Genomic DNA, 25,130 nt, shown 5'->3' with positions numbered 1-25,130 from the left:
AAGAAGAGCAAGAAGAAAGAAGACCTGCCGTGCAGCTGCTAAGAAGAGGAAGACACCAACTGCTTTGGCCCCAGCCCTACCGGCCTGTCGACCCTCGAACCTGCTCCTGCTAAGTCCCGGCACCTCTTGTGGCCAGCAACCTCACAAACCCCGGAGTACCTGGCTACCTTGTGACTCTGAGCCTCTGGGACTCCCATGAGCAGTGGCTCAGCTCAAAGCAAGTTTCCAACCCCTGGCATCAGCCCAGAACCGCAAACCCTGCACACTCTGCACCTGCCAAGCCTGGCCTGTGCTGGAGTAAACAAAGACCCCGAGGACGTCCCCCCGGCGACTGAGACCCCGAATCCGGCACCCAAGGACTCACCTCGATGCTACTGACGACGCCTGCAGCCTCAGAACCAGGGACCCCCTCAACCGCGATCAACAGAGGGTAAGATTTCCCGACACCAAAAGGCACCCCTGTACCCTGTGCCCGACTCCTGGGTACCTACCTATCCTCCAACTACCCAACATACCTCTCGAAGTGGTGGTGGCACCTGAAGAATCTTCGTCCCTGAGCTTGCAGCCTTTGTTCGTCCTGGAGCTTTCCCATTGAAAACCATTGAGGCTCAAAAGCACCCTGCACCTAGCCTCCCGAGTGGCCCTGGCAGTGTAACTTCTTCTCCTACCTACTTCCCCATTTGCCCTGAGCAAGTGACCAGGAGCCCAGCTCCCACAGCCACGTGGCCTGCTTGTCAGCAGCCACCAACCAAGGCCCCCCTGCCTCCCATAGGATAACATTGGGCCTAACTCACTCTGCACCCGGCCGCCCCAATGCTCCTGAGGGTGTAACAACTGTACCAACCTGACCCTAGGAGACCCCTGAGTCTGTGCCCAGAACCCTAACTCTGCCAGTCGAGTACTTACCCAAAAGCCGATAACCCAATTTTCCTCCATAGGGTAACATTGACTAGTTTCTTCTGAAATTTCTTCTAAGTGTGGAGTTTCTAAAACGTAAAATATTCACCTAACATCAACCGAGTAACGAAAACGGAAATACTGACCTGCTACTAGGAGAGATCCCAGTGCTGGATCTTGGTGCTCAGCACTGACCCTGAAAAGTACTCACAACCGAACTTACCATTAACCCAATTTTCTTCCATAGGAAATCATTGACTGTGTTTCTGTGAAATTTCTTCTAATTGTCGATTTTTGCAAATCGTACCAACTGTGAAAACGAAATTACTTACCTGTTTTAGATAGAGGTCCAAGTACTGAGCCTAGGAGCCCAGCACTGGATTACAAAAGTAACGAGAACATACTGTACCCGTAACTTGAATTTTCTCCCATAGGGAATCATTGACTGTTTTTCTATGAAATTTCTTCTAAGTGTCAACTTTTAAAATAGCAAAAATTGCCTAAAAATCACAACAGCAACAAAGACGACTTTACTCACTTGTTTCCAAGAACTGTCCCAGGACTGAATCTAGGATCCATTCCTGGAGTTAGAAAAGTAATCCTGAAAGTAATCTATTGCAAATAACTTAAAACTTCCATTGAGCTCAATGTGTTATTGTGTTTGAAATTGTGTTGCCTATTGCAACAACCTGTAACTATTACCTACAAATGTCAATTGCATATTGCAAAAGTATTTAACTAAAGCATCTCATCCTGAGAAAGTATATTTTAATACCTATTGTTGGTTCTAAAATAAAACAACCATATATTTTTTATATAACCCTTTGGCCTAGAGTTCAGTTATTGAGGGTGTGAGACCATTTGCTGACTGAGTGTGTACAACAAATGCTTTACACTGTCCTCTGATACTGCCTTACTGCTCGACCAAACTACCACTTTAGAGAGTAGGGTTATATCTAACTTTAACATCTTCCAAACCTCTGGGGACTGTGGACTTTGTACACACTGTACCTATTTGGGAACAGTATATACAGAGCCACTTTCTCACAATTTATAGTTACCATCCCTTTGTAAGGGACCGCAGTGGTCCAGGTAAACACATGCTAATGGTTTATCCGAAATTAACAGGGGCGTCTGCGCTGGACGTTTCACAGTAGAGACTTTCATCTTCTGGCATATTTCACATTCCAAAACATAATTCCTGGTCTGTTTCCTAATGCCTGGCCAGCAGTATCTCTGTTTTAATAACGATACTGTGGCGGAAACACCTGCATGGGCAGAGGCGATCCCTTCATGTGCTGCTAGGAATAGTCCTAATCTATGTTCCATGTTGGGTATTACCCTATCCCCCACTCCAGGGATTCGAGCAAACGGAACATTGTTCACATCAATTATATATGAGTATTTGAGTGGAAACCTTTAAGGTAATGCTGCACCGCTGCCTTTGCTTGAAGCATTGACAGCCAGCATTATTTCACTGTCTATTTTCGTTTTTGAACGAGTGATTGCAGCTACGGAAGCCGTTTGCACAGCCCCTTTTGCTGCTTCATCAGCCAATAAATTCCCTACAACGTGAACGAGCTGACGTTGATGACTCAACGTGTGTATCACGTGAGTGTCTTACAGTCCGTTTCGCAACTGAACTACTTGTTCCCAGAGCATTTTATGCTTGATTGTGCCACCTTTTGCCTCCTTCAAACCATTTTGAAGCCAGTTCTGTAAATATTAATTGTAAGACTGAACACAGTAAAAAGAATCGCACACTATGAGTGTGGGGAATTCGCAATCCGTGTTTTCAAGTACCATCTTGAATGCTTGTAGTGCAGCTCGTTGAGCTGTACAATCTCCTAGAGATTGCGTTTTTGTGACCATTGGTCTGAATTTGCCATCGCGCATACGACCTTTAACGATCGCGCATGCTGCACTGTAAGCTTGTTTACTCTCCGTAGCGGGTTGTGCAGATCTGTCAGTATAAATTATAAATTCGTACTGATCAAGAGGGAGAATTTCAGTAGACAGAGGACATTCATGTTCGTATTGCAGGAATGCTTGTGTTTTCAAATAAGGATAAAAAACATATTCAACATCAGTTGCAGCAAGAGAATTAACCAATTGTATCCATCTCGCATGTAAAGCTTTTGCATTCGGAATGCTAGCTTTAGTTACTGCCTCTAAGGCTGATACAGGAGTCACGACCATTATGCGTTTCCCAAGTGCTAGGGCTCTTTCTTTCGCTACAGTGGTTTGAACTGCTGTCAGAATCTTTTCTGTTGAAGTGAATTTCATTTCTGCTTGCGTATACAAATGTGATTTGTATGCAATTGGTACTTTTTCACCTTTGTTAAAAGTTAAGTAGGTGAATCCGCATTGACTCGAAATGATTCGGATCACTAAGTTGCGTACATTTACGCGTGTTTGCAAGTGTTTAGTTGCTATCATGTCTGTTTGATGTGAACGCAGAATTTCTGTGTGTTCTTGTGTCCAAGTTGTGGCTTTGAAATCAGGATTGATTAATTCGTAAAGAGGTTTAACCCTCTCTGCGTAGTTTAGAATGTATGTTCTTCCAAAATTCAGGAAACCTAGAATCCACTGTAAGTTCTTCAGCCTTTTTGGAGGTTGGAGCAGCGCACACTTTTCTAAAAAGTTGGCTGCCAGACTTTTGCCTTCACTTGAAAGTTCATATCCTAGGAAAAGGACGTTGAGATGGGCAATTCTGGACACTTTAAAGTTGAATTTGTAACCCTCAGAGGCGAAGCCCAATATAATGCTGTTCACCCTGTTCAAGTGTCTGTCCAGGTCATAGTCTGTCAGATATATATCATCGACATATGACAATGCCTCTTCATCATAAATTTGTAGTAACTCTATTACTCGATTAGCCAGAAACGACACTCCTGAGGCGATCAGCCGGGAGGAAACGCCCTTCTTTTTAAAATTAATTGAATTGTTGAAATTGATTTTACTTGTGTACTGCACCTTCCCCTGGGCACACCCCCCTCGCCAACCAGTCCAGTTCTCCCCGCGCAGCCGATTGAAGCGCTGCTTCGGGTTAGAGAACCAAACTTGCCGCCATTTCCTCGGAAACGAGGCCACGTCCCCTCACTCTGCTATATAAGACGCGCTGAACGCGATAGCCCGCATTAGCCAGAAACGACACTCCTGAGGCGATCAGCCGGGAGGAAACGCGCTTTTTTTTAAATTAATTGAATTGTCGAAATTGATTTTACTTGTGTACTGCAACTTCCCCTGGGCACTCCCCCCTCGCCAACCAGTCCAGTTCTCCCCGCGCAGCCGATTGAAGCGCTGCTTCGGGTTAGAGAACCAAACTTGCCGCCATTTCCTCGGAAACGAGGCCACGCCCCCTCACTCTGCTATATAAGACGCGCTGAACGCGATAGCCCGCATTAGCCAGAAACGACACTCCTGAGGCGATCAGCCGGGAGGAAACGCGCTTTTTTTAAAATTAATTGAATTGTTGAAATTGATTTTACTTGTACACTGCACCTTCCCCTAGGCACTCCCCCCACGCCAACCAGTCCAGTTCTCCCCGCACAGCCGATTGAAGCGCTGCTTCGGGTTAGAGAACCAATCAGGTCACGCCACTGCCTAGGCCACGCCCCCCTCCCCTGCACAAAATGTGCCTCCCCCGGACGCGCAGCGGGCGCGCCGCCAGCGCGCCAAAGGCAAGCCCGTCTGCGCCCGTCCGTGCCAGAACGGGCCACGGGCCCAGCCCCCCTGCACCCCCGATCCCATCACCCATCACATACTCTGCATATGATCTGCGGCAACTCAGGACTAGTACCCCTGACCATTGTCTCCACTCAATAACACCCCAGCAGAGTCAACGCATATGCAGACATTGCTCATACTCCCAAACCTCGCACAACTAAAATGGCCCTGCTCAACTGCAGATCCCTTCCAAAACACAGGACCGAGATTAACCTTCTCATACTGGACAATGACATCGAGGTACTGTTCCTCACGGAAACCTGGACCAACCCAGCCTCCGACCCAGACATAGTCCAAGCTCTACCTCCGGGCTACCATATCAAATATCATGATAGACCATCAGGGCCAGGAGGCGGCATAGCAATCATCACCAAAGCACCCATCTCATGCCAGATCTTGGACAGCCCAATCTTTGAATGTGAAAACATCCACTTCTCCATTCACCTCTCCCCGGAGAAAACCTTCTCAGGACTGCTTGTCTATCGTCCCCCGGGCTCTCTGGGACAATTCCCCAACTCCCTAACGGATACAGTTACCTCATTAGCATGCCTCTCCTCCAACTTCACCGTGCTTGGAGATCTTAATATGCATTTCGATGATCCAGTGAACAAAGCAGCGGTAGATCTTAAAGAAGACCTAGCCGCACTCAGCCTCTCCCTGAAAAATCATCACCCCACCCATAACAAGGGCCATCTCCTGGACCCAATCTTCTCCAATATCCTGGAACTCTCCACAACGACTCCCCTACCCATTCCCTGTTCTGATCACCACCTGATTCGTCTAAACTATCCGTTTATCACCAAAACCACACACAGCCCCCCGCCTCAGGCCCCCTCGCGCCCGTGGCACAAGCTAGACACGGCTGTCTGGAGCAACCTGCTGACAGCTTCCACTCCTATGCTGGACCCAGACCCCTCTCTGGCGGACATCCAAATTCGTTCATGGATAGAAACATCCCTAGACTCAATCCTCCCACACAAATACCTACCTAGCAAAAGGGGATCTTTCAAATCACCCTGGTTCACTCCAGAATTGCGCGAACTACGAAAACAATGCAAAAAACAAGAACGCCTCTGGAGAAAAGACTGGGCCCCCAGCAGCAGAGAAAAACATAAATCAACCATGAAACAGTACAAAACCTGTGTTAAAAACACACAAGCCGCTTACTTCGAAAACAAAATCCTTGCAGCTGCCAACTCCTCTAAAGAGACCTATCGCATCGTACGGTCACTCATGAAAATCCCCGAACCTCAGCCCATCGCAGACCCCACCGGCACGAGATGCACCAAACTCGCCGAGTTCTTCTCTTCCAAAATTCTAAAAATCCTAAAAACCTTCCCCCCTCATTTCCCCCCGGCTAGATTCACCAGCCCAGTCAACTGTCCCAGACGTCCCCCGCCTGGACGTCTTCTCCCCCATCTCTATTGAGAGGATGACGGCCACCCTGACCCAAGTGAAGAGCGGGTCACCAGCAGACCCAGCGCCCATGGGCAAATTGAAACTAGTCGCCCACATTATATCCCCTGTCCTCACTAAGCTGATCAACGCCTCCCTCTCCCAAGGGATAGTTCCTACCAACTGGAAAAACGCGATGGTACGCGCCCTCCTCAAAAAACCCCATCTGGACCCTACGGATCCCTCCAACTTTAGACCAATCTCCCTTCTCCCAGGCTTCAGCAAAACGGCAGAAAAAATTGTGAATGAACAACTTTCCACCTTCCTAGAAACCCACAACCTCCTCCGACAATCCCAGACAGGGTTTAGGCCTGGACAAGGGACTGACACCGCCCTCCTGGCCGTGACAGAAGAGACGAGATCCATCTTGGACGCCGGGGGATCAGTGGCAGTGATCCTCCTGGACCTGAGCGCCGCCTTTGACACGGTGGACCACACCGTCCTCCTCCACCGTTTGCACAATAGCGGAATCACTGGGACCGCTCTAGCTTGGTTAAAATCGTTCCTAGAGCACAGGACCTTCCAAGTGACCGATACCCACGGTCGCTCCAACGCCCTTCCCCTTCAGTGTGGGGTCCCACAGGGATCCTCCCTGAGCCCCACCCTTTTTAATGTATACATGGCCCCTCTTGACGACATAGTCTCACCATTTGGCATAAAGGTGGTCATGTACGCTGACGACACCCAACTAGTCGTCTCCATCAATCAGGCTGACCAGTCCATGGAGAATCTGGTCTCCTGCCTGCAGAGCATTTCCAAATGGATGGTAGACTCCCGCCTTAAACTCAACGGCGAGAAGTCGGAGATTATGCTCCTAGGCAACCACGACAAACTCCCCAAGTCGCTCGCTTGGCCGCCCAGCATGGGTGTTCCCCCTACACCAAAAAACGAAATCAAGAGCCTAGGCATATGGCTTGACCAAGACCTCAGCTTTAGAACCCAAGCGAGAAAGACAGCCGGTACATGCTTTGGCCTCTTACGATCAGCCCGGAAGATCCTCCCCCTGATTCCCCCCCAGTCCAGAAAAATTCTCATCCAAGGCCTTATCATATCCAGACTTGATTACGGGAACGTCCTATACATGGGCGCCCCAGCAATTGTGATCAACAAACTCCAGCACGTGCAGAACGCGGCAGCAAGACTCCTCACGGGGGACGAAATACAGATGTTCTGCCAAACCTTCTCTAAAGGCTCTGCACTGGCTCCCCATTCAGGAGCGCATCAGCTTTAAAGCCCTGTGTATCTCTCATAAAATCCTCCAGGGTAAAGGCCCCCCTATTCTCAAACCCCTTATCAAACCCCACACCTCCACCAGACAGCTAAGATCGGACTCCCTCTCATTGGACAGCATACCCAGAATAAAAAGAGCACGTACGGGTGGGGGCCGTTTCGCCTACAATGCCCCAAAGCTCTGGAACAGTCTCCCCATCAGCATCCGTGAAGAAACCAACCTGCTGCCCTTCCGCAGGCTTCTGAAGACCTGGCTCTTCCCCCGATAACTCCGTCCTAGGATCATTTCTAGCTGACACTATAGCGCTGGGACGCCCTCGGGTAGCCACGCGCTTTCCAAAACCAAATCCAAATCCAATCTTGCTGAGATTAACCCCGGGCTGTTCTTGAACCCCTGTGGGAGTCAATAAAATTGACCCTGGGTCCCCATTATTGAGAAAGCGGTCAAATATCTACTTTCAGGTGCAATATTTTGACAAAAGAAACCATTTGAAATGTCTAATGTGGTTTTGTACTTTTTACGCACAATGTTATTGATTAATGCTGTACTGTGTGCATTTTGCACTGCAAATGTTTTACAACATGAGTTTAGGTGTCTGTAATCCAAAACTAGACGATATGTATTGTCTGGTTTGTAAACAGGAAACAAACGATTGTTTATTGATGAGGTGCCTGTTTCAATCACCCCTTGGTATTCAAGTTGATCTAAGATCTCCCTGACTTGTTTTTTAGCTTCCTGCTTAACTGGGTACTGCGATTGTGCAGTTGGTTGATTTTTTAACTGGATTTTGTGGTGAGGTGAGTCCTCATCCCATCCTACATGATTCTTGTATAGTGCTGGGGCTTGGGCCACTGCCCATTTCCTGGCATAAGTATATTTTAAATGGATTGGAACATCGTTGGAGAAGGCTGGCATAATGATGTCTTCGCCATGTGGGCACCTCCTGACAAATTCTGGTGGCCAGTCTCGTTCTGCTAGAAGTATATCATAACCCCTTAAAAGATGCTCCCAAAAGAGTGCTTTCACTTTTCTTGGTATGTCTCCCTCCATCCAGAGTGTTTTTTCATATAACCTATACGGAGAACTAACCCTGGTGTCTGCAGTTTCAACTTGAACATCCTCATTCATGTCCACTGTCTTCCAGAACCCTCTTCAGGTTCTGGTGAGCTACTGTAACTTCTGCTGCACTGTCCAACATTGTCTGAGCTCATTCTCCGTTCTTGAGTTGCGTTCTCAGAATCCTCGGCATGTCTGATCTTAAGACCTGCTACATTCTTCTTGGAGAATTTAGGTTTTTGTTTGTTTTTCTGAACATGTTAATTGTCTTTGGACTTCACGCGTTCTTCTTGTTCTCTGACCGTCCTCTTCTTTCTGATGACTGTGATGATATCTGAAAGGTACGAGAGGAACGTGTATCAGTATCTTGATATCCTTCAGGTTTTCCCAAATTATCCCTATTCCTGAGGTTGTACCTCCTTTCAGAGGGTTCCTTTTGAGGAGACCTACCTCGGGATTGAGAACGCTTCTCTTTGGAATGCTGTTTGCTATTTTCCCACTTCTTTTTAGAAGAGGTAGGAGTGTTTTTAGGAAAGACCTTATCAGGACTTTCAGACAGTTGTGGTTTAATTGTATATTTCTATTAGTATTTGTATGTTATTAAGTAATTCCTCGTCCACCATTGATTCAATGTCAGGGTCAGGTGTGTAGCCGGCTAAAATCGGCCATGTTGCTCCTAGTCTACCTAGTGGACCGAGCCTGGTAATGTGATTGTAATGTTTTAGGGCGCCTTCAAACCAGAGGTCATGCTCCTGGTATGTGAGTGGAATTTCAATATCCTCAAAAGGAATATATTCCTCAGGTGCATCATCTTTGTAGAAGTGAAACAAGTGTGTTACTGGATTTGATTCTGGAAATACTATCCATGAATAGAATACCTCTGTCTGGTGAGATTCATGTGCCGCTATCACAAAAACTGCTCTACCACCTCTTGGGGTTAGGCCATGTTTTATAAGTTTTAGAGTGATGGCTCTCCTTAAATTTGGATGGATGATTATAGCATCCTCGTTGGTTTCTTGAAAACCTGTACGATTAAAAGCTGCTGTGACATGGTCAGCCACAGCTCAACCAGTATCGGTGTTTGTGCCGTTTTCGGTGATTGTTTAATGAAAGTTTCAGAGCAAGTTTCAAGGGAACAAAGATAAGGTGCACAATATTTTGGAACACTGTATCCTTCAACGTTGAACAAACCAAACAGCTAATACATAGGATTTTCATCCTACTAAACTATGGCGGATATTATCCCTAGCCACTCCAGACGTCTTGTGGAGTATTATGAGTAGGCGTCTCTGAGAAAAGCACGACTGAGTTACTCCAGTATCTTGCGTTAAATTAGTGCCTTACCAAATGTTGGGCGCCATTTAGTGTAGTTCCTATATCCCTGATAGGCTCTGCGCATTGGAATAATATACACTATAGATTTGACATAGGACTGAGGTCAGTATGTCTCTATCGAGTACATCAAACTGAATTACTTGTGTGTGCCAGCTAACTCAGAGGTCACTAGAAACTTCTCGAATATACAAGACGGGATTAGTTTCTGACAACCGCATAAACATGACAACTTTGTTTCCCTTAGAGTTGGAACAATCTCAGAACCGTGGAAACAATAGATAACAGTTTCACACAGTCAATCGTGCATGCTTCGTTTCGACAGAGTTGCACTGAAATAGAGAGACGGGCGTTTCAATAAAAAGGGTTTATTGACTGGAAGATAGGGTCTATTCTTCCATTATTAAAAAAGACCAACTTAGACACTGGTGACCCCAACACTATCGACCAATCACTCGACTACCATTTCCTGCCAAATTGGTCGAAAAAATCGTCAACAAGGAACTGACCATCTTTCTAGACGAAACTGTGGGCCTGATTCACAGAACTAACAAGACAAAATCCTAAACTTAATACTTTTGGTATTCACAGAATGCACTTACTACTTTTGGTATTCACAGAATGGATTTACGACTACCAACTTTACGTCCGGACTCGGGCCGGAGATTCCGGCCCGGAGGCGGAGATTCCGGCCCAGAGGTGGAGATTCCGGCCCGGAGGTGGGGATTTCGGCCCGGACGTGGATATTTCGGCCATGGCTAAATCTCCGTCACCGGCCGGAATACCCACCTCCGGGCCGGAATACCCACCTCCAGGCCGGAATCCCCACCTCCGGGCCGGAAGTCCCACCTCCGGGCCAGAATCTCCGCCTCCGGGTCGGAATCTCCAGCCCGAGTGCGGATGTAAAGTTAGTAGTCGTAAATCCATTCTGTGAATACCAAAAGTAGTAAGTGCATTCTGTGAATACCAACATTAGTAAGTTTAGGATTTTGTCTTAAGTTAATTCTGTGAATCGGGCCCCAAGAGTCTTGATTTTACACAGTTCGGATTTCGCAGTCACCTTAGTACCGAGCTGGGGTTGATCACAGCTACGAAAGAAATCAGACAGATGATAGATAATGGGGGAAACACGGCCCTGATCCCCTTGGATCCTTCAGCCGCATTTGATAAGGTTAACCACACTCTTTTAATTGATCGCATAGAATCAATTGGGATCAAAGACAATGCACTTAAGTTTATCACCTCTTTCCTGGCTGACCGCATCCAGACATTCTCTCTCAGTGACTTTACCTCACCATCCTGCTCATTGCCCTGTGGGGTCCCTCGGGGCTCCTCCTTGAGCCCCAATCTATTTAATCTCTACATTACCCTACTTGCAGCTTTAATCAGTTCATTTGGCTTCTCTCTGGTTTCGTATGCGAATGACACGCAGATTGTTGTATCTGTCCCTGATAATCCCAGAGCCATGGTAGCCCAGTTGTATGACTGCATGCTTCACATCGGGAAGTGGATGAGCAGCAGCTGCTTGAAATGAAACTCCTCAAAGACTGAGGTCCTGTTGTTTTCGGTTACAATCCCTCTTTTTGGTTGAACAACTGGTGGCTGGGGATTCTGCCGACCCCTAGTGGTAAAGCAAACAACCTTGGAGTAATTATTGACATCAAGTTATCCTTTGAAGGACAAACAAATCACATCACTTCCTCATGCTTTTTCATTTTGAAAACTCTAAGGAATTTGCTGCCTTTCATTCCATTGATCCTGCAGAGGGTAGTAGTACGGACTCCTCCTCCAAAGTAGATTATTGTGAGCACTTTTTTATTACTATTCAAAAGCGCTCGTTACATAAATTACAAATGTTGCAGAATGCAGCAGCACGGTTATTGCTAGGCATTCTGAAACATAAATCTACATCTCAAGTATTGATCCAATTACATTGGCTCTTCATAGGTAAACGCATTCAGTTTAAGGCACTCTGCATTGCCTTCAGGGCACAACAAGTTGTTGGCCCTGACTATCTGATACAGCGTTTTCAACGCTATATCACAGCACACTCCCTGCACTCATCCACAAGTGAAAATCTTGTAATACCCAGATTTAAGAAAACTAACTGGGGTGGGAGAGAATTTATTTAATGCACATCGAGGCTGTGGAACTCCTGACAGAACTAAAACTTAAGACAAATTTATTGGAATTCAGGAAGAATCTAAAAACGTGGATTTTCAGCAAATAATCCTAGCATCTTCTAGATCATTTCTAGCTTGTCTATGTGGACAGAATGTTGAACAATGTTATATATTCACCCCAGTACAGAGATATGGGACTAAATCCATCGTCGTTTTGCTCACCATGCTATTCCACTTTGAATCCAGCCATATGCAAATCAGTCTTGACCCTGTGCCTCATGGGAACAGTCTGGCCCGAACTGCCAGGCCAGGTCCTCCCTGGACTGGAAACAAGCATCCTAGGACCGGTGAAACCCCGAAACCGGTCCTAGGAAGCTTGTGTTCGGTCCAGGGAGGACCTGGCTTGGCAGTTCGGGCTGGACTGTTCCCATGAGGCACAGGGTGAAAACTGATTTCCATATAGCCAGGTCTAAACTGGGGTGGCATGGTGAGCAAAAGAATGATGGATTTAACTCAGATCTCTTGACTGGGGGGATTGTTTTTATTTGTTCTGCATTCCGTCCATCAACTGTGCGTCTTGTGAAATATGGTCAGCACATATTTAAGAATTTTACCACATGGTCCTTCTAATACTGGATTTGCAGAAAAGCTCAAGCTTTGTGTATAGAGTTTGTTTTCATTTTATGTTTATTTCTTATAGCTACTTAAGGCATAACCTAATTGTAAAAGATGTTTCAAGAAAATTTGCTATTTTCACATGATCCTTTTTCATCACAGGTTTCAAATTTATTTGCTCGTGATGAGCTGGACGAGATCACCCAGGGATTAATACCTGTAATGAAGAAAGAGTTGCCTCGTCATCCTCCAACCTATGATAACCTTTATGATTATTTTATTTCACGGGCCAGGAAGAACCTGCATGTCCTCCTCTGTTTTTCTCCAGTAAGTTATTACAATTTTTACTTGTGACTGACTCTATATCTATCTAGCACCAAAATCAAATGTATGTGTATGAATATATATGGTATTTTCATAACGCAAACCTAGCCAATCGGCAGCTGAGCACTGTCTATGGTAAGAAAAGCATTAAGCCAACGAGTAAGAGGAGAGGAAGCTGGGTTAATTCAATGTGATTAACTGTTCTTTAAAGATAAAATAATGTAAATGCTACCTGTTAATGTCATACAAAGTAAATGAAGGCATATTTTACACAGTTAAACCACATGGTCGAAGAGTTAAAGCTCTTTTCTTACAAATTGGTAAAAACAGGTTTCACAGTAAAATTGGATGTTTAATACTCTCTAACACATTAGGGTCAGGATTTACGAAGGTTTCCAACAATGCAGTGCAGAAAGGAAAGTCAGGATGCTGCGTTGCGTTAAAGGGAGAGAGCAGAACTGCACCATATTTTCAAAGATATGGATCACTTTAACACTCTACTTGCACTGGCGGACTTTAGGCTACACCCCAGACATAACAAGCATTTACAATGCAATAGGTCTCGCATTCACGCGAGTTTAAGCTATTGGCATTGTAAATGACAATGCCTATTATTTTTGTTTTGTTTTTTAAAACATAAATAAAAGGCATTGTCATTTACAATGCCAATAGCTTAAACCCATGTAAATGCGAGACCTATTGCATTGCAAATGGTTGTTTGAGTTTCAAACTGAGCACAGCAACGCTTCAAGGACTTTTTATTGAGGATTAAGGATATATGATGGGTCATAGCAGCCACTCCTTCCCAACCCAGTCCTGATACTTCTGAAGACCAGGTAAGGCAGGCTTACTAAACTTCACATGTGGTTTGAGAAAGGTTCCAAAAGAGGCCGTGTGCACACCTTACCTGTACATCACACACCTGAACAGGTGGGCAAGAGGTGAGCTCATACTCAATGGTCACTCAATATAGCAGCACTATTAAGAGGTTTTGGTATTCTCCTTTTAAAAGTCAGTACCAAAGAGAAGTTCTTGTCATGATAATTATAAAAAGCATAGGGAGTGTAATGCAATTTACGGCACAACAGCCCTTCTGGGAAATGCAGGCATTTACTAATAATATTACAACAGCCCCAGTGAGAAGTGCTGATTCTCTCATGCAGTAAAGCTGATCTCCTGACAAGTGCTGACACCGTCTCATTGTATGCACTGCAGACTTTCCGAGAAGTGCACTCTTTATAGGTGCACTTTAGTTAGAGCAACACACATTCCCTGGCTTTCGAACAGTCTGTCCCTTTCACTTGTTAATTCTGAGAATTCGCGTGCATCTGTCCCATAGCACGGCTGTGATGCAAATCTCTGCTTGGCTGTAATAATAACACGCGGTGACTGGCTGCAACACAGCCTGCCCAGGCGAGCCCTTCCCTCCCATTGGCTCAGGCGTCTTGCACAGGAGTTTCCATTCACAAAGTCTGTTCAGACAAAGGGCGGGGGGCAAGAGAAACAAACAGACCAATCCCGGCAGGCTCAGCTCTCCCGGGCCAAGACGTGGCTGAAGGAGCGAGAAAAACAAGTCCGGCCGCCGAGAGCTCTTCCATCCTGCAAAGGGATCCAGGTGAGGTGGGTGCCAGAGCGGGAGCTTCTAGTGAGCTACAGACGTTGGGAAGCAAGAGAGTACCCCGCATGGTTAATATTGCTTCTACGTGGCCAGCCCCTTCCGACCCGGGGCCTGGTCCCACCTTCCTTAGCTGCACTGGAAGTTGGTGCGACTGTGCTGAGCTCACAGAGGCCCATGGCAGCGCAGGCTACAGCCGTCGGGAGAGAGTTCGAGGGGCGCGCGCATGGCTCCGATATAGGGAAAGGTGCACAGTGCATTGAAAATTAAGCACAGCTGCGACATTCCCAGGAGATGGTGCATTTGAAATTGGAGGCGTGGAGGGGGTGCGAGAAACCACGGAGGTTATGAAAAATGGGGTATCTAAGAATCGGGGTACATTAGCATGACTGGAGCATGTAATTCGTAATGTAAAGAAAGTAGTCGAGAAACTTGAAAAGTAGCCGAGAATACATATAGGTTGGTGGCGCTTATAATCTTTAGAAGGACACTTTACGAAGGAAATGGATACGAGTAATCCAAGTGTTGTGCACGTTGGGGCCAAGTGAACATCAGAGGGGGCCCAATGCAGTTTGAGGACGTAGTGGGGCTTTGCTCGGTGCAATTCTATAAAATAAGGGCACTCAGCAGACAAAATCAGAGGTGACATTGCGTTTGGCGCACGCCGAGAGCATGAAGAACGTGCATTAAATGTGCCCCAACCCACCGAACAAGCTGTCTCCGTGGGTGTGCGCGCGTGTGTGTCTGTGCGTGTGCATCTGCGCATCTCAGAAGCGCGTTCTCAGACCCCGATCGCTGCGCGTGCCCTGGTCTGTCTCCCTTGGGAGCAAACACGACAACAATAAGTCTCGTTGGCGGCAGCGCATCGCGCTGCAACGCCAGCGAGACCTAAAAATGAAGAAAGATCTTCAGCAAAGAGCCCCTACATGGGCTCGCTGGGTATTGCAGGCCACGCCCAGTGAGGAGCACAGCCTAATGATGAAGCATGCCACCTTTATCGGTAAGGGCTTGTGCAAACTAAATGGGATGGCTCACTGACCAGAGAACTTTTACTGCCTCTCATTGAGATCTGGTGGGTCAGTGGAACAGAAGACTAATTTGATTTTGTGATTTAATGTGCCTTGGGAGCACTTTCTAGACGGAATAAAAACTCCTCTTCCCCTTTCTTTGTGGAGATGATTTTCAAACCCACGTTTAGTGAAAGGGAGTTTCTGCTCTTATGATGAACTTTTCCCTTATCTATAGCTTCGGATTTCTTGAGTGTCCTGTCGATTTATTTTTTCAGTTGTTTTGGTGTTGTTTAAATGCTCAACACTTGTTCCTCTGTGTAAACTTTGCTGCTCAGTGCCATGGCTAACCACTGTTGAGCTGAGGGTTTTACAGACGAAATCTACCGGACCTAAAGGTACGGTGAGGTCACACAATCACACCATATAATACACCCCACTTCCTCACAATCATGAGAGCTAAATCCAAGAAGAAACAACATGTCTGGCAGAGAATCTACCTAGCCACACATTTCTTAACAAATACATATTTTCTATTTCATTGGACAGAATCATTCAACCCCAGGGTGTACAAATTCAGCTTTCGATGCCTAGTGGATTGTAAATAACAGTTATCCTGAGGTGGTGCAAGGTCTCTTCCAGGGATTGAGGAGAACCATGGCTCCATCTGTTCGCCACCATGAGAACGTGCAATGTTAGCACTTCTGTGCAGTGATGTTTCCAAGCGGCTTTTGTTCTGAGAAGCATTCCGTGTAGACTGGAACTCAGGACTCTTGTGTGCCTCTCCACTTATACCACTCCTGCCCCGACTTCTAAAGAAGATTCAACACAGATTGGGCCCAAGTCAACCTGGTGTCACCGGACTGGGCAAGGAGGGTGTGGTATCCCGAATTCCTGAGCATTAGCATCTGCCCTTCAATCAGGCTACCCTTTCGGTAGAACCTCCTGTTGCAGCAGCAGGGCAGGGTTCGGTACCTGAACCTGTGCATGCTACACCTCCATGCTTAGATATTGAATGGTGGCAGGTGAGTGCTTTTGACCTTGCTCTGGAGGTTGTGGATATTATTCTCACTGTCAGGCATCCTTCTACCAAATCCATACATGCCTGCCATTGGGACAAGTTTGTGACTTGGTGCATGACCAAACAGATCAACCTATATCATGCCAAGCTGTCTGAGGTTTCATTGTTTGTAACATCTTTAGCTCAGCAAGGCCTTGTTTCGGACACCTGTAAGGGTTATCTGTCAGCTATATCTGATAGAGACATCTACTCGCTGATTCCTAAACTTAGAATATCCCCAGGCGTCAGACTGGATCCAGAAAACTTTCCGCAGCAGCACCTCTGTGCGCCGGGGGCGCCGCCGCACGGCTCCGACCTGACGTTGTCCACGGACGTGACGTCAGCGGAGCCATATATGCCCCTCCCGGCGCGCTGATGTCAGTTTTCTTCTTTTCTGCTTCCCAACGCGGATCCTGGAAAACCAGCGGTTCCTTGGCCTGTCTTTCAGGCATTTTCGACGTCTTCGATGTCACAGAACAGTGTGCGATGCCTTCGGGCTTCAAGGCGTGTGAGACCTGCAAGCGGCAAAAGTCTGTCATGGATCCGCACGCGATATGTATGTGGTGCCTGGGGGTGCACCACGACTCCGGAGAGTGTGACGCCTGTCACCAGATGAAACCAAAGTCCCTCAGGGAGCATCGTATGAAGCTGCTGGCTGCACGGATGTCCAGTCCTGGACCTTCACGCCACCGTTCTCACTCTCCGGATCGAGCCTGCTCACGGGGTCATTCCTGCAGACGTCGTTTGGAGACAGGTAAGCACAAACAGAAGTCACGGAGGTCGTCCTCCCGTAAACATGACACTGGGGCCCGCTGCTCTCGGGTTTTGCCGAGCACAGGCGCCCAGGAGTCGTCTCCCTCATACCCAGTCTTCCCTGGTGTAGGAGGGACTAGGACCCAAGTGGAGGTCTATTCAAAGGCTCTCCAGGCTTTATTTGGGTCACCCCCTCTCCCTGGTGCGCCTGCGTGTCCCACAGAGAAGGAAGACACTCATGTCGGATCATCGTCGGAGGATTCATCCTCGGCGCCGGCTGCGTGCGTCGACTCTGGTTCTGGAAGTGCAGTGGCATGGGGGTCTCAGGAGAGTAACAAGCCTACTGCACCCTTACTATGTACTGTGCAACCCAACTTGATGGGAGGGGGGTAGTTTACTTGTGCATTATCGACCATGAAGCCCAGTATACATCGCGGTGCTCTGCTCACACTAAAGTGGGCCAAGATCACACAAAGCATAGGTTGAGAGTGCGGGGTCAGTCATATATGGTGATTTATGGGAATATGCCAGCGGTAGCAAATATGACATCACAGACTTGATCAGTGATAATATCATGGTTCATCTTTTTTCCCAATATAGACAATAGTTACGGACAGGCTCTGTTTTGCAAAGAATAGTTATTTTGTCTCATTTGAGTGCCGCACATGCCTCTTTCGCAGTATAACTAGGTCTGACTCTTTATAAGGATGAGCCCTTCACCCCCACCTGGGTGCATGCGTTCACAGAGGAGTCTCCAGTGGACATGGGGAATTCTGCTCAGTGCTTGTAGAATGTCACGTACCATTAAGGGCATGTTACTACTAAAAGTGCCCCAAAGTTTTGGGGTCAAACTGGGTGGGAGCAGTGAGTCAAAGAAAGCACAAATAGGCTACAATATATTAAAGACCATTTGGCATTCCCAGTATTCAAGAAAGGACAGGCATTGACACATATTGTTCCCCTCTTGTTCCCACTGTCTTACTGCTCCCTGGTGTACTAGCAGAAGTTTGGGAGGGCTAGACTTCACCTAGGGTGGTGACTGGTTTAATTTGATGGACAAATCCAAAAGGTTTCACATTTACTAACGTGTGAAATTTTTAGCTGCCTGTGCATAGTTTCATTCATATGCACAGTATTATTAATTTAATCAGCGGACGTTCACACACCAAGGTATTTTGCAGCAGTGAGTGTTGCTATGCTGAAAGGATATAAAGGTTAAATACGACTGCCAGGTCCACGCCTGGTTGTCAGCCAATTGGACACTTACGGGTTTAAAGGTGAGTGCAAAAGGTCACAGGAGGGGTCATGGCAAATAAAAACCTGGACCAATCCAGCTTTTGGGTCCAGTGATGGTTTGACTTCATGGCCTTAGGTCTAACCTCCATTGTGGTCCATCAACCTTTCTTCCGTCTGTGGTTGTTAAAATAAATATGAGTAAGTGGGGTAAAAAATAACTCTGATTCAGCGGCTACATGCCTACAGGAACACTTGCACTTTAAAAAATACACAAGTGTCATGCTCCAACAAGCGCTATACACAGATAACTGGGAAGGAAGTAAGGCGGGCTGGATACCTCTTACTTTTACCTGCATTGGCACATCTTGTCAGGAGTGATTGTCAAAGGTAGTGCACTTCAACCAGGCAATGTTATCACCCATCCACACCAAGCTGATTGTTGGAGGTCATCCTGGGTCGCATATACACATCCCAGCATTAGACCCCTGTGGTTGTCATGAATTACTAATTTCAGCTGAACAGGGGGGGTGACCGTGGTGTACACTAGCAGAAGTTGGGAGTGCGAGACTCCACCCAGGGGGGTGGCTGGCTCAATTTGATGGACTAGTCCAAAATGTTTCACAGCAAATGCACGTGGGAGAGTGTCAATTATCTGTGCATAGTTCATTCAGATACACAGTATCATAATAATTTAGGGCCGACCTAGCGGGATTGGATCACCAACAGGACAACTAACAGAGCACATTGGCACTCTTAGTAATAGAGTGCAGGTACTTTGCGCATACGTTTACCCCCTTTTATGGGTAGGGGGCATTGTTGCAAGCAATGAAGGCTGACTTAGGTGAGATCAGCTATACATGGGTCTAGGTATGCTCTGGTGGTCTGAGATACCAACCTGACCTCCTAATCCTAACCGAAACATGGTTAAATGAGTCATCCACACCTATCCTCGACATTCTTATTCCACCCAACCATGTCATCACCAGACTAGACAGACCCATTAGACCAGGAGGTGGTATTTCCTGCATTCACCGGAATAGTCCCTCAGTGCATCGCTCACTTTCACCGGTTCTTCCGTGCAGGGCATAATACTGAATCGGCTATGACCCACATAGTAGACGACGCACTAAAAATCCTAGACGAGAACGAATCCTGTCTACCTATCCTGCTTGACTTATCCTCGGCCTTTGACACCGTCAAACATGATAACCTACTAGACCTCTTGAAATATAGAATGGGCTTATCAGGGTCAGTACTAAATTGGTTTACCTCTTTCCTCCTAAATAGATCCCAAAGTTTCAAGGTCAATCAATCCTTGTCCATGGCCGTCCCAGTCATATTAGGAGTCCCACAAGGCTCCTCCATCTCACCTACATTGTTCAACCTATTCATGGAGCTGCTCACTGCTATCCTCAACTCATCAAACATCCACTTTCACATGTACGCAGATTAGATGCAACTATATTTAAAGATAAACTCTCCGGAGGACATCAAATCTCTCAATCTAACGTTACAAAAAACTCAGTCATGGCTGACGGAAAACCACCTCAAACTCGACGCCCTCAAAACCAAATTCCATAATAATCGCTCCACCTAACCAATCAGCCATCGTACAAGAATGGCTTAAACAACTTACAGCGCTCAACTGCCAACCTCTTATAATTGACTCAGCAAAACTGCTGGGAGCAACTCTGGACAGTAATCTAACCATACAAAAACATATTGGTGCTGCAGCAAAAGGAGGAAACTTTCAGATGAACACCTTGAGAAAATTAAAACCCTTCCTTTCAGCAAAAGACTTTAAACTGGCAGTCCAGGCACTAGTAATCCCTAGACTAGAATATGGTAGTGCAACTCTCTGTGGGCTCCCTAGATCCACAACTGCCCCTCTAAGAGCATCACTCAACTCAGCAGCCAGGCTCATCACTGGTTCCAAAAGAAACTGCCATATTTCCCCCGACTTAAAAGCTCTCAACTGGCTTCTCTTCGAAGTAAGAATTGAATAAAAAAATAGCCTGCATGATGCACAAAGCCCTACATCACAACACCCCGAGGTATCTGGCCCAGAAGCTTGAGCTCACATGCGGATACAGATCTTCCAGGAGCGCCAGTAACTTTCGTTTGAAGCCACAAAGGTTTGCCAAAAAGAAAACATATCACCGCGCCTTCTCTGAAATTGCCCCAAGGGTCTGGAATGCATTACCCCCAGAAACCAGACTGAATCCCTCAACTAACTCTTTCAAAGAAGAAGTTAAATCTCTTCTCACGATGAAATTCACTTGATCTTTGTATCTGACTCTTAGAACAATTAGCTGTAACGTAAGACATTACCTTGAAATACAATGTTTCTGTTGTTCAACTACCTTTCTTGTAAAGTGCTCTGATACCCGCAAGGTTCATGTTCGCGCTATATAAAACCTTCAAAATAAATAAATAAAAGATGACCCCCCCCGACAGAGTGTGGCACGGGCTACGGCAGAGGAGGCTGTTGAACATAACGTAAGTTGTCAATACATTAAAGGGTGAGGTGTTGCCAATAGTGGGCACAATACATATATTCTTTCAAACCAGATTTGTCACCACTAAGGTGTTCACCAAGGTTTACCAATCATAGGGGTCTGTGCAATTTTTTGGTCAAGCGGAGCGGAGTAAGAGCACCCCAGAACCGAGGGTAGGTGGCATGTTGCTGCAGTTAAGCTCAAATGCCCCGCCTGGTTAGCTATATTAGTCACACTGGGGGGAGAGGCGCTGTCAGGCACATACAACATAGTGTGCTGCTGTCACAATAAGCGGCGAAGCAAGGTGTCAAGCACCAAAGGCTACTATATAAAAGAACATTTGGCACGTCCAGTATTCGACAAAATTAAAATGTAATGGAGCATTTCCACTGCTGGTGATGCACAGAGTGGGCAGTGTGAACCACCCCCTCTAATTTAGGCAGGATCTAGCATGGGGGTAAAGTAGGACTTAGTCTTTCTCTTCCAGGGGATCCTCATCAAAGTCATAAGCACTGAATATTCCCGCTCTTGTGCGGGGACCCCGGAAATAATATAAAATTATATATGGAAATCATGTATATACAGCTCTACACACATATATATATATATATATATATATCATTTTTTCTCTTACCAATGCAGCTCACAATAGGAGGCTAAACAATGTAATTACACACATAAAGACTGTATTTGCCAATATCTATATAAAAACACAAGAGGGCAAGTAGCAATTGAACTCTGTTTTTTAATGAGCAAAGCACTCATAAATAGTAAACTGCAAATAAAGTAGACATTGTTAGCCTACAGGCTGCATTGTAAACCAATAGCATAGAAAATGAAAACATTGTCAACAAAAACTGGCACCATGCCTTTAAGGCAGCCATGACCCCTAGCTTCCCATCATGCCTCAGGGATGACAGTTAGGTCAGTTGCTCTTTCCGGCTCCTTCAGTCAGGACCCTGGATTTTCCACTCTTCCTTTTTTTGACTTTCTGTCAAAAATATCTTATAGAAATCTAGTTTTTCTGCTTTCACTCGACGTCTTTTGGTCTTAGAGTGCAAGTAACACCTTTTTTGTGTGCCAGAAAAGGTTTATTTTCTTTAAAAATGCCTTCTTTATTCGATCCCTGCCCTTCCTGTGGCAAAAAGAAGGCCAGAACAGATACACAACTGTGTGTTCTCTGCCTCCCTGAGTCTCACTCTTCTAACAACTGCCATCATTGTAAGAAGTTGTCGAGAAGGACCATCAAGGACAGGGAGATGATTCAACTTTATGGCCTCTCTGAAAGAGGTAGGTCTCCTGTGAGGCAGCAGAAGAGAACTCGGTCGACGTCGAGAGGAAAAGTCCCGACCTGTTCTCCGTCGGCGTCGAGATCGACGTCGAAGCTGCCGACAGCGAAGAAATCGGCGTCGAAGACTTCGGTGATGCCGGCGCATCATCAATTGACAACAAAATCATCGACGACGAAGGTAACAGGTCCTCCGTTGACGTCAACCAGGCGATGCTCAACGTCGAGAGACAGGTCTCCATCGGCACCGGCTCGGCGTCCGACGTCGAGGCACATCACTCCGTCGGCGCATCGGTGATCGACGTCGAGGCACATAGCTCTGTCGTCGCCTCATCATCGGCGATCGACGTCGTGGCACAGGTCTCCGTCGAGATCAGCCCAACGATCTTCGATGTCGAGGCACAGGACACCTCCTTCGAAGTCGAAGCAAAAGTCTCCGTCGAAGTCAGGACGAGGCTCTTCAACGTCGATCCGTCATGCTCCAGCATCGACGTTGAAACAAAAAACGCCGCCAAGATCGGTACAAGGATCTTCGGCGTTGAGGCAGAAGTCTCTGTCGCCGGCAGCCCAACGCCAGTCGACGTCGAGGCGGCAGTCTTCTGAGAGGGGGCAGAGAACGTCGAAACATGGCACTCCATCGGCGTCAGGGAGACGTTCGACGTCGAGAGGACGTTCTGCTGCAAGATCAAGTCCACCTTTTAAGAGAAGAAAGTCAACGTCGAGGCATACGTCTCCGTTGAGGCGACAGTCGGCGCACAGACGCTCCAGATCAACGTCAAGGCGCCCTTCCAGAGACGCCTCGCCTCCAGTGAGCCTATCATTGTCACCTTAAGGCACCCACAGTTCTCACCGAGGGTCAACGTCAAGATCCCCGGAGGTGGTGATCTCGACGTCCAGCATTCCAGTGTCAGTGGGACACCAAGATTCCCCAAACAGGTCTGCACATGAAGAGGTGAACTCCCCCCCCCTCCTGCACATTCCCCTGAGGAGAGAGAGAGACACAGATCACCTTCCATCCATTTGTAACCACGATGGTACAGGCCGTTGCATCACTGGGCCACTAACAAGGTCACGGCCGAGCAGCATTACTCGAGCCCTCGGCACAGATCTCCGTTGGTTCGTCTAATACAAGCAGTGGATAAAGAACGATCTCCTTCAAGAGCCAGAGCTCGCAGCCGCACCCCTGTGCACTCGCACAAAAGGAGGTCTAGATCAAGAATCAGGAGGAGAGCGCTCAGATCCCTGACTCCTTCCTCTTCTTCCACTGGTATGTCCCACAGAGACTACTCGCCTACTTTGACCGACAGTCCGCCGCTGAGGGTCTCTCCAGTGGACGACATCTATACTTTTCAGGACATTCTTGTCAGAGGGGCGGTAAAGCTGGGTATCCCTATGCCTACTCATCAAGGCAAGTCCTCTGTGATTTTTGAGACTCTACACCAAATAGCAGCATCTAAGCCTCTGCTTCTCTTGGTACCAGGCCTCATAGAGCCAGTGATGGACATCTTTCTCACACCAGCGAGTGTTAAGACCGCCCCAGCGAGAATCTTAAAAAAGTACTGTTCACCAGAGGTTGACCCGCTCTTCCTTAGAGCGGATCCTCCCCCGGATTCATCATAATTGCTGCGGTAAAGAAGACCCATGCGGTAGCATCCTCCTCCACTGTTCCACCAGATAAGGAGAGTAAGACGCAAGATTCCTGGGGAAGGAAGGTTTGTGGCACTTCAGCCTCCATGTTGAAGGTCTCCAACGCATCGGCGCTCCTGGGCCGCTATGACAGATCTCTGTGGGACTCACTACAGAGATTCACTGAAAAGTAGCCACAGGAAGATCGCAAAGATTTTGAGGAAATCCTAACAGAGGGCAGTCTGGTATCAAACCAGGTCATCAGTGCTGCAGCGGATGGAGCTACCATTTCGGCTCATGCTTATGCTCATGGGGTATGCGCAAGAAGAACGTCTTGGCTCCGCCTTACAGCTCTCAAGCCAGAAGCGCAGTCACACATCCTCAATCTTCCTTTCTCCCTTTTTTACCCTCTGTTTGGGACTCACACGGATGAAGTGATGGCCCGGATGAAAACAGAACTGGACATGCTTGTAGGAGAGTAGGGTCTGCTTTCTATGTTCACCCCCTCTTTTTGCTTTTGCTTTACTGGTTTTCGACTTAGATGTGGCTGTGGGCCTGCTAATCAGACCCACAGCCCTGCTGTTCTCTCTCTAAATTAATACTATGTACTTTAGGTGCATAACCTAATTGGATAGGATCACCTTATTGGCCCCTGTACAGTGTACCTTAGGTACCCAGGGCATAGGTGTACCCTAGGCCTACCAGGGGCTGCAGCATGTATTATGCCACCCCTGGCCTGGCCTTCCATTATGACACAACTGGCTGATCACTCAGCTGGGGCAAGGTCGTGTAATCACCCCTTGCTTAGGTGTAGTATTCCTATACCTACCTTATATATAGACACATGTGTGCCTATCAGCCACTCCTATGGCAGGCCTTAACAATCCTGGAGGCAGAGTGCTTGGTAACATGTGAGATAGTGCTCTAGCATGAGCTGAGCCTGTCTGCAGCTTTCGGAACCATGTCCTTATAGCTGTTCTATGATATAGCCTACCATATACTCTTAAAGTGCCTTATAATCTTAAACGGTTATGGAAACTATGGTTTGGCTTTATCAAAACATGGGAAGTAAGGTTAAGGACTATACAGGATTGTATAATTTGATCATGAGAGAACAAATCCTTAACAACTGTCAAAACCAGCTACTGCATCAACACCTGATTGATTCTGATCTGACTTCTCCCCAAGAATTGGGAAAGAAGGCAGATAGATGGGTCAGGACTAGAGTTAAGCAGAAAAACCAGAACCAGGGCGGTGATCATAAAAAGGCAGACCAGAAGGGTAA

The 25,130-nt window shown here is 46.9% G+C and overlaps 1 protein-coding gene across 1 annotated transcript in view; it reads left to right on the top strand.

Annotated features, from left to right (window-relative positions):
* The window catches only part of DNAH8 (dynein axonemal heavy chain 8), a 13,985,216-nt gene that overhangs the window by 9,551,591 nt on the left and 4,408,495 nt on the right, over positions 1–25,130 (top strand). Inside the window, exon 64 of the mRNA XM_085610239.1 lies at positions 12,601–12,765. Within this exon, the coding sequence (XP_085466365.1) occupies positions 12,601–12,765 (165 nt within the window). The remainder of the gene's footprint in view (positions 1–12,600; positions 12,766–25,130) is intronic.

Source organism: Triturus cristatus, chromosome 6, assembly GCF_964204655.1.
Source record: "Triturus cristatus chromosome 6, aTriCri1.1, whole genome shotgun sequence".
Classification (NCBI taxonomy): Eukaryota; Metazoa; Chordata; class Amphibia; order Caudata; family Salamandridae; genus Triturus; species Triturus cristatus.
The sequence above is the reverse complement of the archived record's forward strand: the minus strand, read 5'-3'. Positions and strand labels throughout refer to the sequence as shown.